This window comes from Camellia sinensis, unplaced genomic scaffold (genome assembly GCF_055761805.1).
Source record: "Camellia sinensis isolate YWXY unplaced genomic scaffold, ASM5576180v1 Unanchor3, whole genome shotgun sequence".
In the NCBI taxonomy this organism is placed as follows: Eukaryota; Viridiplantae; Streptophyta; class Magnoliopsida; order Ericales; family Theaceae; genus Camellia; species Camellia sinensis.
Window position 1 is genome coordinate 4,429,368 of NW_028129178.1, and position 21,225 is coordinate 4,450,592.

At 32.7% G+C, this 21,225-nt stretch overlaps 1 protein-coding gene across 1 annotated transcript; it reads left to right on the forward strand.

The window, feature by feature from the left end:
* Positions 1-17,785: 17,785 nt before the first annotated feature.
* Positions 17,786-20,456, forward strand: LOC114309813 (uncharacterized). Its single transcript, XM_082912512.1, has 7 exons — positions 17,786-17,893; positions 18,328-18,457; positions 18,558-18,898; positions 19,068-19,219; positions 19,315-19,592; positions 19,704-20,108; positions 20,209-20,456. The coding sequence occupies exons 1-7, from the start codon at positions 17,786-17,788 to the stop codon at positions 20,454-20,456; spliced, it is 1,662 nt and encodes a 553-aa protein (XP_082768638.1).
* Positions 20,457-21,225: the final 769 nt, after the last annotated feature.

Genomic DNA, 21,225 nt, shown 5'->3' on the forward strand with positions numbered 1-21,225 from the left:
TCTCTCTCTCTCTCTCTCTCTCTCTCTCTTACAATCACTCCATTTTTGAAATTTCCTCTTCAAAATTTCCAAACTCGCCCCGTGCTTTACAAACCCTTTCTCAATTTTTGATTTGATACTCGAATTTCATTATCTCCGAATACTTGTTTGGCTCTGTCATATCTGTGTTTGCTATTTTTTATTAGGGTTTTATAACTGTTCTTTTGGATTCACATGTCTTGATTTTCTTCTTGTTGGGTTGATTTGTGCTATTAGGGGCTTGTGAAAGCCAAATATTCGATTGGTGCTATATTACCAATTCTGGGCTTGCCTTGCTTTTTAGTGGGTTTGCTTCTTTGTTCATGTTAATCTGATCTCACCTCTTGAAAATAGGCCTAAGGACTGAATTTGTGTTGAGAGAAAAAGATTATGTATTGGGGTTGTGGAATTTGGCCATTTACGCAGCTTCCATTGAACCATTGTTTGCTTATTTTCTGTAAAGAAGCTTGAATTTATTTTCCATTGAATCATTTTATTTGAATTTTTGTACTTAATTTCTTAACTTAGTTAAGAACTCTTGCATGACCCCCTAAAATGCTGATTAATTTGTTGCCTACTTTATGCTTTTGGACTACTATTATTTTATTAAATTTAAAAAAATTACCATTATCAAAATGGCTTCTCAATTACAGGGCTTAGCTTGGTGATTTGAGTCTCATGAGCTGCATCCTCCTCCCCCTTCACTTAGGGGTATTTATATGTATGTATGTTGTATACAATGTTTGGAGCTTAGCCAATATGTCACTAACTTAAAATGCTATATTTCATCTTTAGTTAAAAACATCATTGGGTCTCAATATGATTCATATAACTTGGAACGATTACTGTCCATTCATGTGAGCCATAATTGATTCATTATATTTCTAATGGGCATGCCTTTTTAAAAAAAATAAAAATATTCACAATTTGGTTTCTCAACAAGGAAATCAATATAAATCGGTTTCTAGAAAGATATGAATCTCTAGGTTCCATGAGTTTGTTCTTATAAGATGTAAAGTTTTCAGTCATTTAGGGGTTCAAAACCATTCAGGCCATTTCCACTTTGAAAGAAACAGTACCTGAATTTGATATATTAGTGAATAAAGTTAGATTGTATATTATTTTTCCCTTGATTGGGCCTTGTAGATTCCACGAGACTTTGAAGTTATACATTATACTTGTAGTAGAAATTACAAATTTGATTTTTTTTCGTTTGGTAAACTATGCATGCTAGACTCCTCCTAGAGAAAGAGAAGGGTAAATACAGACCAATCTCATTAGAAATTTAAATAAGTCATGACCTACTTAGACCTATTTAAAATGAATCTTTAAAAAAAATTGAATCTTACATGGTGGGTAAGTACTAAACTACCTAATAGTTATCCGTTAGATAATCCAACCCAACTTATTTATTTTTTGTTCTTTGAGTCAGCCCAACTACGCAACCACCATCACTTACCTTACCACAACCACTTCTCTACCATCGTCATTCCCCATCACCACTATAGCCACCGCATATGCCAGCACTTCCATTCCAACCCAACCCATTCATAACCCACCCAAACCCATCCAAACCTGTCCATTTGAATGTGTAGTATGTGGATTCTTATGGAATGAGGGTTCATCTTGAATTATTTGATCTTATATATATGTGTGTGTTTGTGTGTGTGTTTGTGAAGTTTGTTTGTAATGTTTTTTTAGATTGTAGAAAACAGGTGAAATAGTGTTTTGGAGAATAGTGAGAGGGTGAGATGGAATAGTGTAGTGATCTAGTGTTTTGGAGAACCACCGGATGAACCAATGTGAAGCCAATGTAAATACCATAACTGATGCTTCCATTGCAGAAAAACTTGATTACAAAACTTATGTCAGTTACCATTTCTTCAAACTCTCTCTCTCTTGCATGAACATGCCCCCATCTTTATTAATTTGTTTACCTGTATGTATTTTTAGAAGTAATATTTTTCCATCAAACCACTATAAGGTTGATTATGCATCTATTAATATTTTTAGGATTGTGTACATGAGGCAAAATAAGAAACCGCTGTACTATTGATATGACCAATGGACAATATTATCAATTTATTTCATACGTAGAATGTAAATGAGCATTGAATTCCACTTATAAGATTCAAATGAAAAGCAAACCCCAAGCTGGACATCATTAAACCGTTGTCTATCTTGTTAGTTCTTGCTTTATAATAGAGATGTTGGTTCATTGCTTTCATGCCAATAGGGTTATATGGACTTTGGTTGTAGATTCTTTGTTCTTGTCAGTCCCCATTCAATGTTGTATTTAGGTTATGCTAATTCAAGACGCAATTTTTCATGGATTTCCATTGAATTGGAATTACGTCGTTGTTATGTAGAATGAAAATATGCATTTTTTCAAAAACTCCATAGTTCAGACTAGTGAGACTGGACTTATATATGGGTTAGAGCTGCTGATCCGGAGCTGCCTTTCTCTGTCAATGATTTCTTGTTTAACTTACAACAAATTAAGTTTTGTAGAAGAGGGATAGGTTGAAGCTGTGCTTGTTCTATTTTTCTCCTCTGTGTGCAGTTGCTGGAGTGTTATTAGCCTTATTTCTTATTTCTTTTCTCTTCTGATGATTGGTGCAAGCAGACTAGTTTGAAGTTGTGCATGGCATGGTGTCTTGTTTTTCTGATCTATTTTGAAATTGTGCATTCCTGCTACTGATCTGCTGCTGGTGTTTTTCTTTTCTCCTCTGTTTTGGTGCTATTTTTTGGTGCCTGCTGCTGGTACTTTATTGGTGCTACTTGCTGGTGTTTTTTTCTCCTATGTTTTGGTTATTTTTCTCTGGTTTTTGGGTGGTGGTATGAGGTCTACTTTGTTTTATTGATTTTGGTTGGTATTCTGTGGTTCCTCTAGTTGGTTTCTCACCAACTGTTGTATTGTTAGCGGATGTTGGGCTAGCTTTTTGATGCCAATTTTTGTTTGGTTTCAATTAGCTATGCTGGATGTTTCTTTTGTAATTGTGTTTTAATATTTATATACTTCCTTTGTTTGCTGATCAAAAAAAAATATCACTATTAATTCCAATTTAAAGCAAAACCCAAAATTAATCAAAGGTATAAAAATTGAAATTATGAACAAATGAGTAAGAACACCAAAAGCATGTTACCTAGAAGGATCACCATGAGCAGCCAACCATGGCTCAACCATTGATTCACCAAACCCATCAACAATTTGTTGCCTATCTATTAATTCTCCTAACACCTCCACCAACAATACAATCAGCCAAATTAGCTTGCTTCCCCAACCAAATTAACTTTTATCTGCTCTGTTTAACTAAACCTGACTATAACTGTCTAACTATACCATAGAGAGAGCTGCAACTACAGCTGCTGTAGTATTAGCTGCTCTGTTTGTGGATTGTGATCTTGGCTGCAGCTGGCTGCTCTGTCTGTGGACTTTGGCCTTGGCTGCAGCTGACTGCTGTGGCTACACTGCTGCTCTGCCTGTGGCTACACTGCTGCTCTGCCTTATCAAAAGACCCCATAGTTTAGAATTATGGAGCAACTTGATAGTTTTAGAATTATGGAGCTGCTACTGCTCTGCCTGAGCTGCTGCTGCTGCTGCTACTTTGCCTTATTGTTATAGGAGATAGAAGGTGACTCATTTGTAGGATAAATATATCTTCCATATTCTTCATTCAACATATAATCATGGCCATGGCTTCTTGTACTACTACTGCCACTGTTGTACGCTTTCTCTGCATACTCACTACCATATCTAAGCTGTTTTTCAAAACAAAAAAATGAAAATAAGCGCATATTTATTCTATTTCAAAATCAAGTTTAGTTAAAAAGTAATAAAATTCTATACATCGATATAGCAAAAAATAAATAAAAATACAAATATGGTTAGGGTGTTTATGAAAAAATATTTTTAGAATTTGCAATATTGCATAATGTATAACAATTAGAAAATCAAATGTAATATATGATTAATGCAAAACATAATTATGTTAAGCATCAATGATCATCAATCCTAATTGGAGTTAAAATATATGCATTACAGGAACATCACCTCTTTTAAGAAGAGGATCTCTTGTCTTGATTTTTTTTCCATGGAAACCTTCACTACTCTACAATATGATTTAAAATTTTTGTGTGAAATATTAATTCAAGGGATTGGAACTTCCTTGTTATGAAATATTTGGAGTTAAAATATATGCATTACAATTCAAAAAATTGGGGTGGTGGTAGTGGCTGTTACTGTGGCAGTAATGAGAGCTACATGGTATGCTTGTGGTGGGAGTGTTGAATTTATGTTTGGCTAATTATATATGAGGACTTATAAACTTCCCTCCTAGGAAATTGGACTGAAGCGTTGACACCTTGAAATCCTCCTTTCATTTCCCTGGGATCCGGAAATCCATTTCCCTGGGATCCTGGATATCCATTTCCCTGCCAAAGCAAGCAAAAGATTAGAAACAAGTGATTTCCAAATCCATTGTCACTCCAAATATTTTGCCTCTATCTCCCTCATCCATATGCTAAAGTAGTGATTTTTGGTAGTTACTTTCAGTGTGCTGGTTTATTTTACATTTTCTATAGGTGGTTTTCTTTTTATTGGTTTCTTCATTTGATTGTTCTCTAATTACCTACAAGGTCTTCGTTTTAGTAGGATTCATTTACCTTTTAACTAATATCACTCCTTTGCCTTTTTACTTCAGTCATCTTTATTCATGCTTACTAATAGCATAACAAGTGATCTATGAGTTGACAGAAGAAAATATTGCATTAATTGGAATTTTTTGATGAAGTTAAGGGCAAGTGGTTCCTTAAGTAACAGTTTATGGTAGTTGTACTATTTTCTTAATCAGAATGCTATGTTTATATACAAATTGGAATCTAGCCTCATAAAAGTGCTATTCCTGGTTAATGTCAAAGGTGGAACCAACATTTTTTTTTTCCTTTTGGACTATAAATCTAACAACTTTTCCTAACATATATAACTATTACGTTCGTCTTTTTTCTGTTCGCATTTCTTTCCCTACTTAAAAGCTGCATTTGGGTACCATATTTAACTACATTTTACTCGTGGTAAATCAAAGTCTATTGCAATCTTATAAATCTAATTTGGATGTTAGATTGTCAAAGGTTTAAGTGGCAATACACATCACAGATTTTGAGCTCATACAAATTGAACTATAAAATTTGTTCTGCCTTTGCAACTTGCTGAATATAGCTTTTGAGAATCTACAACCAGGTTTGATGCATGTTAAGTAATTTTCCTAAAGATAAAAATTATAAAGTGACAAAGAGAATGAGACAGAAATTAGAGCTCCACCAAGAAAAAGAAAGAAAGAAGATTCCTGTGAAATTCTTACAAAGAGAAAACCATGAACCTATATAGGAGACTCTTCTAGCCATCAAAACTTTTGACAAAAAGAGATTGTTAAAACATGCAAAACTTTGGACCTGGTTGTTCTATTTTACCTGGTTGTTCCCTTGCCAAAGCATCTATTTCACCTTTGGACCACATACTCATACATCAGCATGCACCAGCATTAGATGCTTTGTAGCTCTCCAAGATTTACCCACTGGAAACTTTTCACGATGTTGCTTTCCAAAAATACATGGTTCACATGATGAGTAATGTTTTTGAGTACTTTTGTCATGTGCCAACTTTATATTTTGTACCTTTTGGATTATGGTTCGGCAACAAGTTCGCTAAAAACATTTGATCTATTTTGGTACGACAAGCTTACGTAAAATACCTTTCAATTAAGGTGTTTTGGATATTTTGGGATTATGTTTTTTTTCTTTTATTTAATGGTGCATAATTATATTGTCTATATTTTCCAATTAAAGTTGAATTATGTTATATAGTTGTAGAAAATGGTCAAAGGAAAAAGACAATGGCTGAAACCAGGTGATTTGAGAACTAAGAAGCTAACAGAATATGAGAAACAAAGAAATAAGCGAATCAAGAAGAACTATGAGGTAATGAACAATCTTGGAGTAAAGAATATCACAAATTCTTTGATGAGTATGGTTCAGCCCAAATGTGCAAATGCAAAGGAAAAGGGAATTAGGGTTGAGGTAGACGATGATGATGAGTATAAACCGTCAGAGAGTGAGAACGATAGCGATAATGAGTCATTGGGTTCCTTTTACCGCAAGGTATTATATACATTATTTTATATTTGTGTGTGAACATGCCTTTTACTATTTAAATATCTTCTTCATATATCTTAAACATCATATCTTTTTTAAAATATATTTTAACTGTGTTAAGTATCTTCTTTACTATTCGATTATGTTATTTCAGGAATAAGAGATGCCACCGGGGTTTCGTTTACAATCTCATTTGGGGCCATTAACTCCCACCCAAGAAGAAGGGATGGATCCCCCAGGTCAAGAGATTGGTACCCAACCCTTACCACTTCATAATGTGCAACCTGAGCATGAAGTGACTGCATCTAACAGTGTTGGTAAGTTTGCAAAGTTGTTTATATTCAATTTGAGGTCTAACTTGCATTTGTTTACTTACTAACTTAATTAATATTATATCCTTACAGCATCACATAACAGACGTGGTTGTGGTCCAACACACGGCATACAAACCCAACGCATTGTCAAGAAAGATGGAAAGATGTTGGTTCCTGTACCTGAACAGTTCCGTGCACCAGTAGGAGAGCAAGCCTCTAAGTTGGCCTCCAAGATTGACATAGAGGTTCGAACGCAATTACCAGACTTGAGTGTTCGTAGGTGGAAGAAGGTTCACGATGCTGATAAGAAGCCGATGATCCAACACTTGGAGGTAATTATTGTCAAGTAAAAGAGGCATGACACATGAAAATTGAAATTGAAACCCTTCACTATTGCCTTTTATATTTTTTGAAATTGAAATTGAGGTGATAGATGGAAAGGATTAGAGAAAAATGGTGTACCATAGGGGTTTATTTCAGTTTGTTGCTTGGTCATGCTCAAGTTTTTGCTTCTTGTGAGAACTACTCTCTTTGTTAGGGTGATTACAAGAACTTGCTGCTAAACAAGATATTACATGGTAGCATATCAAAGACTTCTATTTTTGGAAAGAATTTAATGATTAGTAAGAATGCAACTATAACTATGTATTCCAGTTTGCATCCTTGCATAGTGAAACACAACAGAAAATCTAAAAATTTAACTAGTGATGCCTATATTTGTAAACACTAATATAATTAGTGATGCCAACAAATAAACAAGGAAGTATTCTTGTCAGTACTAATCAAATCATGGAAACAATAGCTATGAATAGATAGAGGTCATTATATTGGCTTCAGGAAGGTGACAGACAGCAGAGGGTATTTGATTTAATTAGAATAGATGGAGGAAAGAGGCAGAGATCCTTGGTTAGCTAAAGCAAGGGTGCCTGAATTGTCCAATTCAGAAACAGATGAATTAGCTAAAACAGGGGCAGTAACTCTAGCATGTTTGATGGGCCACTTTTCACTTGATGAGTTGTGTGATGTAGTAGGCAACCTCATTTTCTGTCAACTGATAAGATTGCTACATTTTACCAAGATTGATATTATTTTTTTAAATAAGAAAATTGCTCTCTGGGATCAAAATGTCTTTTCCCATGCTTACTGACTTCTCCTGATGATTAATCATTTTGTTTAGTAGGTCTTGGTGCAAAGGGATTTGGACTTCTTGGAAAACTATCCAATGTTAAGGTCATCCTTAATGGTGGCTAGAGGGTCACATTCCTCAAGCCTGATGGATATTTTTCATTGTATCCTACCACCTTCATGTCATGCATTGAGACTTGACCAATTTTATTTTTGACTTATTTTGCTCGCATTGTATAACTCTGCACTCTTTTTTCTTTCTATGACTGAAATTGTTTGGTGTTCTACACATTGCTCTTTTCTGCTCCTTTTCTCAGTTGGTGGTTGCATCTTTTGGGGTTTTGTAGATTGAATTTGTTTGGAGTTTTCAAACTTGATTTCCTAATGCTTTAACTCATGGTGGGCAATGCATACATCAACAATGTCATTTGGTTATACTTCAAAATACTAAGTTTCTATAAATGGCTTAGGGATGTAATGGTCATCATCTTTTGGAGGTTGGATAAATGTTTCAAAGTGGTAATCAAATGAAGGGAGAACCGACATGCAATGGATAGGGAAAACTTTGCTAGATTCTGTATGATGTCAGATCAGAAAAGAGTATCAAATAGTTCAAGTAGCTATGAAGGCATGAATTGGAAACTGACAATTCATCAACATCAATAATCAATATTGTCATTTAAATTCATGCCTTCATAGCTATTAGAGTGAAGTTTTGTTTTGGCCTTTGATAAAAAGGTGTTACACCTAAATTTTACTATTTTGTATTTTGATGTTTCTTTTTTTCATTTAATTTACGAATGTTTTATGTTTTTGGTATCAGGACACCTTCAGCTTCTGCATGTCATTCATGTTTGCTAATTTAATGTGTGGCTTTTTATTGAATTCTAATTTTTTGCTTCTAAAACCATTTATTTTGGGTATGGCTCTTTCTGGTTAGTAATAGTATCCTATAGTTTATGTAAATGATCTTAGTTGAATTGAAACCATGTTGAACAAATGGTTCCTCAACTCTTTTATTGACTACCATTTATTTTGGGTATGGCTCTTGAATGTTGTGGTGTCTTCTGTTCTGTTGAAAGTTCGATAGCGTTGCAAAGTTTAGGGTTAGCTAATATGTTCTCTAGGCTTTCAACTTGCAAGTTGTTACTGGGATGATTTTTGCTTTCATAACCAGAATATTTATATAATTGTGGGTTTCTTAGCAAATATAAGATTGGTTTTGTTAACAGAGGTGCTTGGAAATTTAATTACTGAGTTGGTTGTTCTTAGCAATGAAAGAGCAATTTCACATTTATAGGAAAATAAACTAAAATAAGATAAAATGAACATCTAAATATATAATTTCTGGTCAGTGTGAAATTAGATTTGAGAGCTTCCACAAAATTCTAATATAACTAGTGAAGCCTACAAAATAAAATGTATATATCACAGTTGGTTGCTGCTACGTCTAATTGTGTATGTGAACAAAATTTAGGTTATTTAACTTATAAAAAAAATGATTTGATTTTGCAGGATCAATTTGATCTACAAGGCAATCCGAGTGATGTAGCAAGGACTTTAAACACAGTTTGGTTGGCGATTGAGTAGCTTCACCTATAGGTTGCATAAACAATACAAACAACTTAAGGATGCAAGAGGGGAGAAGTACGCGAGAAGCCACCCACCTACAAGTGTTACTCTTAATCAATGGACATCTCTAATTGACAAGAAGTGGAATAGTAAAAAATTCATGGTATAATGTTTTATGTTAATTGTCAAAAATTAATTTTCTTCTTACTAATGTTAAGTTTTGTTATTTTTATTGGTGTTTCAATCGTGTCGGAACAATCACTAACTAATGTGAATAATAGGATGCAAATGAAAACAAAACATAGATGTGGATCAAAATCAATCCCGGTCAGGGTGCACAGCTCGGTGTGTTCTGCTATTTTATTTTATTGGATTAGTAGGCTTTGTTATTTAAATATTTGAAATAACATTCAAAAACAAATGAATCAGATAATTGCAAATGGAGAAGTGCCTGAGTTGGCAGAATTTTACAAGTCCATCCACTATAATTCAAACACGCATGAATGGATTTCGTCGGAGAGCCAAGCTAATTATGTATGTACAAGGCAATGCATATTAATTTTGATAAAATTATTTATTTGCTTTGTAGGGTAGAATAACTAATAATTGTTCGATTTATTTGAAATTAACAGGACGACATGATACAGATGCAAGCAGAGCACCTCTCGCAGACTGGTGTGATCCCCTTGAGCCCAGAGGAGTTGTCAGTCAAGGTGCTTAAGCCAAGGTCAGGTTATGTGAAAGGACTCGGCTTGAGGCCTTCTTCTTCAATGAAGACTACTGTTGCACCTTCTGAAAATAGTGACTATGTTCAATGCCTTGAGATGCAAATAGCACAGCAAAATGAACAAATTGCAAGGTTTCAAAAGTCAAAGAAAAAAGAAAGCAAGAAGATACAAAGTATCATAGAGTGTTTGATGCAGAAAGGTATCACCGAAAATTTTGAGAGTGGGAAAAGTTCAGATTCTGATGGACAAGCTTCTTGGTTAGTATATTATGTTTATATGTTAATTTAGTAGAACATTTCTTCTTCAACTAGGGTAAAATAAAAAAACTACTTTTGACATTTAGGCACAAGGTCCCGGGAAAATAGTGAAATATGCATCTAAAGGCCCAAAAAACATCACAAACACCTTGAGATTATCATAAACTATTATGAACACTTTGGAAGAGATCAACATAAGTTGTGAAAACTTACAGAACAATCATAGGGCTCTCGGTTGGAAAATATTTAGGCTTGAAAATAGGCCGTTAGGGAGTAAAATCTTGAAATAGTCGTTAAAAGGCTGAGAAATATCATGAACACCTTGGGAGAAACTAATGTAAGTTGTAAAAATTTACGGAACAAGCACGGTAAAATTTGGTTTAAAATTTAATTTGAAATTTTTATTTTTTCTCTTGTAGGTTGCATATTAACATATTTAGTGAATGGTTACCTTAACCTTTTGTTGTTGTCGTTCTTTTTTTTTCTTTTTTAAATGGCAGATTGGAGATGAACGAATTTGGTAACCTGCATAACAAGAGTTTTTTTGTTGATATTACCAGACACATCCATCATAGTGTAGTTGTACTTTTTGTTGATATTACCAAACATGTATTTTGACTATGTTGTTGTGGGTTATGATTTTATTGTGATGGATCTTATCTTTTTGTTGATATTTTATTGAATAGATTAAAATGAACAGGTTTTTGTTGATATCACCAAATGAACAGGTTTTTGTAATGATTTGTAATGGATATTATATTCAGCAGGTTATTAAAATGCACAAGTTATTTTGATTGTGTTGTAGCTTTTGATTTTACTAGAATAGATGTTATAGTTTGGATGTTATATATTAATTTCTTGATACTATGAGACATGTATTTTGCTTGGGTTGTTTTATGATAATGAACAGTTTAATTTTATATTGATTTGTACTAGATATTTTATTTAATAGATTATTAAAATGTACAGGTATTGTTTATTGAAAAAAAAATTACAAATATAACCCTCGCCCCCAATTTTTAAAATTTATTTACTATTGGCGACGAAAAAAAATTGACACTAAAACTTTCTAATCCCAACAAATAATCTCGTCACACATATTCACTATTTCATCACTAAATCAAAATATTTGTTAACAAAAGTTTTCGTCACTGAAGGGTCTTTTTTTTTCCATCTTTTGGTGACGATATTTTCGTCACTAAAAATTCTATCGCTATTTTTAATGACGAAATATTTTGTCACCCAAAACAAATATAGTAAAATTTTATTTAATTCTAGTGATGAAATGGACGTTATAGGTGACAAAATATTTAACATTTAGTGACAAATATTTCGTCACCAAATACCAATAATAGATAACAAAATAAATTTTTGTCATCAGGTACTTTTAGTGACGACGAATTGATGACGAACGTGGTGACGAAATTATTTCGTCACGGATCAATTTGGTGACGAAAATTTCACTATTAGAGACGAAGTGATTTTGTCATTAAAGAACCATTTTGTTGTAGTGCTATAAGAAATCAAAAATCCAAAGATCAGAGAAAGATCAGTGGCTTCCCATGAGGGCACATCTTTGTAGATACACAAAACTCTCTGCAAAAACACACAAAGCTTTTTGGTTGCACACATAAAGGCAGGTAACAAGCAGACCGTGACCTGCAGGTACAATTAGTGTGACGTGCCATTGAAAATCACATAAAATGGAATTTCTCTGGTTTTAGAAAGAATTTCTCTGGGTTAAAGACGGAGAATTTCTCTGGTTTGAGTGAATTTCTCTAGGTCAGAGAGGGAAATTTCTCTGGTTTGAGGGAATTTTTCTAGGTTGAAGTGAATTTCTCTAAAAAGTCTAGAGAAATTCTGGTGAGATTTTCTCTGTGAAGTCCAGAGAAATTCTCTAAATCGAATTTTCTTCGGATCAATTTGAGAGACCATAGACATTATTAAAATATTGAATGCCCTTTATGGTATAAAATCTTAATACCAGGGATTCTAAAAAAAATCCCCAATAAATAGGTAGTTTAATGATTAAAGTATTCATTTTTTTCATCGATTTTACTTATTAAAAATAGATAAATAGTTTAGATTGAAAAAATAAAATTAAAATTTAAATTGACAAAATTAAAAATTTAGTGTTTACAAATTCAGGATTTTACTTAAGGGTTTATTTTGAGAAGCAATGAAAAACATATGTTAAGAAAACAAACCAATTCTTAAACGAGCTGGGTTCTCACTCCATGAGCCAATATTCTTCTATGAAACTAAGGAACATCAATGTCAGAGTATCTTTAATGATAAATGTTATAATAATATTATCGTTGTTACAATTTAATAATGAATAGTAAAAAATGGTAAAATTATAGCAATGATATTTTAATGGTTAGGTGTTATTTTTGCAGAATCAAACATAGAAACTGGTATATTCGAACGACCGCCCAGATGACCGGACGATCATTTCGAACACACTGATTTCTTAACATTTTAGCTATTTTAACCTGATTAAAAAAAATTATACTTAAAAGATTAATTAACTTTTTTTATAATTAATTTAATAATATAAAAAATAATTATAATTTAAATATAATATTTTATCTCATTAATTATTTTAACTCTCCAAACCGCCGCTATATCAAATTTTAACTAAGGCCTCGTTTGGGAACAGGCTAATTTAGTAACTTTTTGGCTATTTGGCTAAAAAAATAGGTAAAAAAAACTTATATGTTTGGGATGACTTTTTGGCTAATTACGAAAAGATGTGCAAAAAGTAGAGAGAAAAGAGAATCTTTGACTTTTTGGTATGAGTTGTTGGCTTTTTGGCTAAAAAAGTAACTTTTTGACTTTTTGGCTAAAAAGGTAAGTCCCCAAACGAGGCCTAATTGCACAAACTAAAATAATTACTTCTATTGCTGCACACTACACTATGGCCGGTTTGAGATACCCAAAAAGAGTTAAAAAGTCAAAAAATTATTAAAAATTTTAAAAAATTATCACCATTCACTAAAATCAATAAATAAATAAATAAATTTTACACATAAAATTACAACTCAGTTTGACCGGCTCAAATCTATTACTACGTTTTTTTAGAAAAATTGAACAGTTGGGGTGAAATTTTAACACATTGTTGTTCGGCCTGTGGGGGCCCATCACAAGTCCCATTTTGATAATCTGAACCGTGCAATGTGTAGAACTTGTCGAGTACTATATGTCTGTAAAAAATCACATTGATCGGATATCGCTAACTATATGATCAATCAGTTTTGTATAAAAAAATGAATGGTGTTATAGTTAACAGTTAAAAAAAAAACTAATCTGATTAAATAACTATTGATATTCGATAAACGTGATTTTTTACAGCCATATAATACTTGACGAGTTTTACACATTAAACGGTTCAGATTATCAAAACAGGACCCGTGATAGTCCCCACAAGCTGAACAGCACTGTCCAGTGCAATGCCCAAAAAGTAGGCAATCATTTCTTAGCACCAATTCGGCCTGTGCAGACTGTACGGCCGTACAACTCATAGTCCTAATCTTTTCCTACACATTAATTTATACAATTTTTTAATATATATTTTTTTCATAAAAATTCAAAAATTTAACCCAAACAACCATCTTTTTTTTTCTCAATTTTTTAATTTAAAATTTTTAAAAATACACTTATTCCCAAACAACCTCTATATTTTTCTCATACTTTAATTCATTTATTGAATTTTTAAATAGACAACTCAGTACAATCTTTTTTCTTTTACAACATAAGGAATAATGGAATCTTATCAAATAATTACCTCCTTGTCCTTGTCGAGTCTACTGTTTTCCAGCTGTAGGTTTGTGTGGTGTAGTGTAGTCTCTCTCTCTCACTCTCTCTCTAACAACCAACATTGTCAAACCCAGAGATCATCTGGTCAACACGTCGTCCGGTTGTGATCTTGCTGGAAAATTGAAGCTATGCCTATTTTTTCCCGTCAAAAGTTGTGATCCAGTGTGGAACAGTAAACGTAGGCATGTAAAAATTATTAATTGATTCTTAGAGACTATGTGATCATGTTTGAACCAATCATAAACTCTTAAATTTCTTAATCATTTGATATATGAAATCACAAATATCAAGTTATCTATTAATCACAATATAAAGGCTTATTTTGGGAAGATGGTAAAAAATAATTTTTTGGCTTTTAATCAAACTTTTGACTTTTTTAGACAAATGATTTGAGAAGTTAATAAAAAGTGACTTTTGACTTTTTTCATTAATAGTTATTTATAATATCAAATCATAATGAAATGACTAAAATATCCCTAATTAATTGAAAAATTACACATTTTTACCCTTTCATTTTCCATCTATGGAGGGTAATTTTGTAATTTTTTTTTTGACTTATAACCAACATCCCAAATCAATTTATGACAAAAAAAACACTTTTCACGTTTTGACAAAAAGCTAAAACGCCACTTATAACCTTCTTCCCAAATTGAGCCAAAGCATCACATGAGCTGTCCTTACATGAACCAAACTTCTCGTAAGAATGGGTATTGCTGCGGCGGTGGTGTGAAGTTATGAAGTGAGCTGATGTGTGACGTGGAAGAGACCCACATGAGTTGCTGTGCGGTCAGAATTATAATAATGAAAAGAAAAATGCTATAAACTTTTAAATTATGAGTTTTAGAAGCGTTATAATTTGTGAATCCCAGTGTGTGATTTGATATTTTAACTTTTGTTTTGTTTTGTTTTGTTTTTGTTTTTATTTTTTTTTTAAGTTATCACGTCACTAATGTTCTTATTAAAATTTTATTATTGAAACTCTTAATCACCACTGTAATGAATGAAAATGGGAGATAGCAGACCTAACTTATCTGTGTGGGTACTCACACCAAATCAGACTTCTCAGCAATGTGTCAGTGTAGGGTTGCTTGTAGAGATTCTTTCTTCTCAAATTTCTATTTCAATGGCTTTTAATTATTGAATCATATTTGTATTATGAGATTTTTGTGTCACAAAATTATTAAATAATTTTCATTCAATTGAAAATGTAATTGTTTGATAGTCGAAGATCTTTGACTACTGTCTAAAAAAAAATTGAAGTTCAAAACATATAAAATATGATATGCTCTTTTAATAATATGAGTACATTTGACCATTTTATTTATTATTTTTTCAAATAACATAATCACACATCTCTCTTGTTATTGAATGGATGTAAAATCACATAAATATTTGGAATTAACAAAAAATTTCTCATTTCCTAAAGGTTGATATTCGAGATTTGTTTTTTTTTACAGCATATCCACTATTGTAACACAGTGAAAATAATTCTTTGTTACATAAACATATATTTTTAATAGAGTAAAAAAATTTTAAATTCAAAATTCGTTGATTTGTAATTTAAAGCCAATTCCACCGATTTCTCAATTAACTGAACAAATTACATAATCACAACATGATACATCTAATTCAAAGCAAATCAAATTACATCTAAGCAAATTAATGATAAAATAAATTTAATATGAAAAAAAAAACTACAATTGGACATCCAATTGTGATATTAAATATGAAAAAAAAAAAAAAAAAAAAACCTACAGACCAATGGCTACAAAACAATCTACTACAAAGAATAAGAATTACACAAAAGGCATCCTCACCAAATCAATTAACAAATCCACCTCCAATTAAGGGATTGTTTGAGATATTCTAAATAAATGTACTTTTTGACTTTTTATGAAATATGAATTGTGTATGGATTGAGTTTGAAGTGATGTGATAGAGACTTAAATAAAATGATGTAACTTAAATATGATAGTGACTTTTTGACTTTTTTAAATTACGACAAACAAGACTTAACGCAACTCTTTGAGACTTATTATGATGCCATCTTCACTACAAAATTACTTCTCCAACGTCAATGTAAAATCCATGCAGTGAACTTACTCTAAAGTCAACATAATCTTTCAAGCTTAAGTTTTCAGAATTCACTGAAGAATGTTTCTTTTGAAAATTGCGATTGAAGTAGAAATTCGTTATGATCTTCAACCACAGAGCTTTGACCACTTCATTACTCTCAATTCATCAAGATATAACCATGGATTTCACTAGAACCCTCATGCTATGTTTTTGCACTTTAGGGATGAAAGATAGAGAGTCTAGATCGAGATCTAATCTCAAATGTATAGTTATAACTGATTGTCCAATTTAAATTGCTTAACCCATCAAGCGAACAGCACAAGAAGCCAAGTGAATAAAGGAATATATTTGAGTCATTTTACATTGAATTGGATTCGTGTGTCATAACACTCTCATCCTCACTTATACAACAAAATAGATGCATTTGTAATGGAAATGGTTTTTTTTTTTTTTTTTTTCAACAGGATTATCCAAAACAAGAAGTTCATAAGAACCTTACAAATTTATAATTATAAGTTGTGGCTAGTCTCAAATTGGCCTAAAGACTCAAAAGTTTGAAGAATTTATTAATTTGTATTACATTACTCTTTTGTCAAAATTTTTATTTTTTTTGAGACAAGTACATAGTTCCACGGATGGGCATACCGCTAATGTACTCTCTCTGAAAAGACTAGATAATTAATTTACTTTTAACACACTCAAAATAATTGTATATTTTGTATAAAAAATAAATAGTTGAAGAATATACAAATAATTTGTTAACTCATGCCCTTAAAGCCTACTTGAAATGTCTAAATATGATTCAAGGTTGTTAAAATCGCGATCCGGATTGTAGGATCGTATGATCCTATGATCCATTTTTGGGGAATCGATCTGGATCGTATGATGAATCGCATTTTGTTCAGGATCGTAGCAGGATCGGTGGGATCGTATATGGGATCGTAGGATCGTATTTGGATCGCGATCCTACACGAGCCTACTTTTGGCCTTTTTTCCTCATATTTTTAATACAGGTTTGATGCCTTCTCTCTTTTCTAAAGGCCCACGACATAAGATTAGGGCAAAAGATTGGGGAAAGTTGGTCACGAGAGCTGAATCAGATCAGCCGATAACAGACGACGAAACGAAAGCAGCCAGCCTTCATCCAGGTATGCTACTTCTTCTTCTTCTTCTCTGTTCGACTCATTCTTCTCTTTTTCTCTGTGCTTCGACTCCTTCCTCTATTCGACTTCTTTTTATTTTTCTTCTTCTTCCATTATTCGACTCATCCTTCTCTTCTCCTCTGTTCGACGCCTTCTCTTCCCGTTCTCTTCTGCTACTGTTTTTTTTTCCTTCTTCTTCCATTTTTTCTGTCTTTCATTCGCCTTTTGTTTTTCCCCCTTTTCCCCTTCTTCTTCCATTTTTCCATTTTTTTCTGTTGTCTTCTTCTCCTGTTTTTTTTTTTTTTGTTCTATTCTGCTTTTTTATTTTGTTTTATTTTTCATTTGGTTGCTTCCATTTTCACTATAAAGATTGGATTAAACATATACTTTTTTATTTTATTTTATTTTTTTTAATGTGTTATGATGTGCAATAAGAAAACCAAATTTGTTAATGTGTTATGTAGTCTGTAACTTGACTTTTTTCTGTCTAATATTTCACAACTATCAAATTGTAAATTGTAATCAATTGATTCAATTTAGTGATATTCAATATATGATTTGTAGGTTTGTGAATTGAGTTAACAATGTTTGCCTCTGGTTCTGGAAGAGGGAGGAAGAGGAAAAATGTTGCGGATAACCGAACGGATCCTGGTTGGGAACATGGAATTGAAATAGATGCTGCAACCAAAAAGGTACAATGCGAGTATTGTAACGTGACTCGATCGGGAGGTGTATTTAGATTAAAACATCATTTAGCTTGTACTCATCAAAATGTTGAGCCATGTCCTCAAGTCCCAGAAGATGTTAGAGAAAAGTTCATGAGTTTTTTAAGAACTCAAACATTAGAGTCTCAAAATAAAAAGAGAAAGATGTTTGACGTTGGTGATGATTCTAAAGAGGAGGTGGAACTATTATGATGTCATCATAAAAACAAACAACAACGGGTGGGTGCCATGGATAAATTTGTGATGAAAAAATCTGGACGTCAAAATCAAAAAACTCTCAATCAAATGTTTAAGAAAGAAGAGAGAGATGATGTTTGTCAAACTATAGCTCTTTTTTTTATACTAGTGCAATTCCTTTTAATTGTGTTAACAACCCTATATTTCCACTCATGGTTAAGAAGATTGGGGATTATGGAAAAGGACTTGTGCCACCATCTTACCATGAAATTAGGGTGACATTTTTAAAAAAAGAAGTGCATGAGACACTACAATTGGTTGATGAGTTTAAGGAACAATGGAAGAAGACCGGATGTACAATTATGTCGGATGGATGGTCAGATAGAAAGAGAAGATCCATATGTAATTTTCTTGTGAATAGCCCTAATGGAACTATCTTTTTTGTCATCACTAGATACATCCGACATTTCAAAAATGGGTGAAAAGGTTTTTGAGATGTTAGATGAGGTTGTTGAGAAGGTTGGAGAAGAAAATGTTGTGCAAGTTGTAACTGACAATGCTTCTAATTATAAATTGGCGGGACGAACGTTAATGGGTAGGAGAAAGGGCTTGTTTTGGACTCCTTGTGTTGCCCATTGCATAGATTTGATGTTAGAAGATTTTGAGAAGAAAATGCAAGTTCATCGTGTTACAATTGGTAAAGGAAAAAAGATTGTGGCATACATTTATTCAAGAACCAATCTTATTCATTGGATGAAGGAGTTTACAAAAGACATTGAACTTATAAGGCCTGCGGTTACTCGGTTTGCTACCTCTTACTTGACATTGAGACGTCTTCATGAGCAAAAAGGTGCATTGTTCTCTCTATTTACATCAAAGAAGTGGAGGAATAGTAGATTTGCGAAGTCTGAAAAAGGGAAAAAAAATTGAAAATATTGTTTTGGACAATCGACATTTTTGGAAGGGTGTTTCTACCTACTTGAAGGCTGCAGTACCTCTCATTAAGGTACTTAGGTTGGTGGATTCGGATGAGCATCCGGTAATGGGATTCATTTATGAAGCAATGGATCGTGCGAAAGAGGAAATTCAAAAGGACTTCAATAATGTCCTAGCATGGTAAACTTTTTATTTAGTGTTAGCTATTTACTCTTTAACACTATTTCCCTAAACTTTTTATTTATTCATTAATAATATTTATTAAATTGTGTCAGCTATGATCCTATATGGGCCATCATTGATAGAAGATGGGAAACCCAACTCCATCACCCATTGCATGCTGCAGCATACTTCTTGAACCCTCAGTTTTATTATAATCCTAATTTTCAAGCTAATGTAGAGATTAAAATTGGGTTGTACAAATGTCTTGAAAAAATGGTCCCTGACACTAATGAGAGGGTGAAGATAGATTTGCAAATTGATGCATTCAAGAATGCAAGAGGACTATTTGGTATACAAAATGCAATCTTGACTAGAAAAAAGAAATTTCCAGGTTATTTATTTTTACTCTAAGTTGATTTGTAAGTTGTATCAATTTTATGTTATGATTATTTGTTTTGAAGAACTTTAAATTTTGAACTACTTAATTAAAATTTCGATGTAGGGGATTGGTGGGACTCTTTTGGTGATGAATGTCCTAAGTTGAAGAGGTTTGCAATTAGGGTATTAAGTCTAACATGCAGTTCATCGAGGTGTGAGCGCAATTGGAGTGCTTTTGAGATGGTACACTCAAAGCGGAGGAATCGTTTACACCAAAAGAGAATGAATGACTTGGTCTTTGTCATGTACAATTTGAAACTGAGACAAAGGCACAAGAATAGACCAGCAATCATGAATCCATTATGTTTGGATGATGTTCCATCAGACGATGAGTGGATAACAGAGAGAGAGAAGCCAACTCTTCCAAGAGAAGGAAATTGGTTGAATGTGCTTGATAGGAATGCTCGACATGGATGTCATTCAGAAGATGAGAAGGTAGATGCTCTTGCAAGGGATTTGGAACAAGCATGTAAGTCTAGGTACATGATACATCTTTTAGTTTTAATTAGAAGTTGCAATATGGATTTAATTTGGGTTTTTTTTTTTTTTTTTTTTTTACTCTAACTTAGGCCGTGACCATATTGGAGAAAATGTCGATAAAATTCATGAAGTAAGTGATAATGATGATATGGATGACAACATGAATGCTCCAAGGGATTTTGATCATGACTTTGATGATGCTACTATTGGTGATGATGACATTGAGGAGTTGGGTGACACTGTGGGTGATGATGAAGATGAGGGAGACAATGAGATCAACAATATTGTTGATTGTGGCAATGATGATTTCGGCGATGAAGATGATGACTTATTTTAGTCTCTTATTTATTTATTCTTCTCTTATTTTAGTTTGTTTTCTTAAGGATATCAATGTTGTGCAAGTGTTAACTTGAAGACTTGAAGTTGAATTGCTATTTTCTTTCAGTATGTTCTTTTGTTAAGATTTGAGGAAAATGTTTGAATGACAACTTGAATTGCCACCTTCTTTTATTATGTTTTCTTTGTTTAAAAAAATGTGCAAAATGTATATTTGAATTGATTATTGTTAGTGAGCAAGGCACACAAGTGAGAATGCGAGGATTTGAACCTCGATCTACTCATAAGTATGAGAGCTCTACCATTTGAGCTACATTCTCAAGTTTTTTTAGGTCATTTTATATGTATTTTGATAGTATTAGTTAGACATCTAAGAATTATTGCATTTTTTCATCGTTTTGGTAGGATCTTACGATCCCCGATTCGATCCTACAGACCCCCAAAACGATCCTACGTAGGATCCCGATCTTAACAACTTTGATATGATTATCTAGACTGGCCAAAATGATCCTATCTCAATAGAAGGTTAGATGTTCAAATCTTTTTATTTGCGTGTAAATTTTAGTCCCCGTGTATTATATATAAATAAATAAGCCTTACATAAAAGGAAAATTTTCAAATTAGTGTAAAAGTTTAAAAATAATTATAAATTAATGATAACCTTTATTAATATTAATTATTAAAATTATAAACTTTCCAGGTATGAGTAATAATTTTCTCAACTTCCCATTGATGGATAATTTTTCCTATTCTAAGGCCTCTTTTGAGAT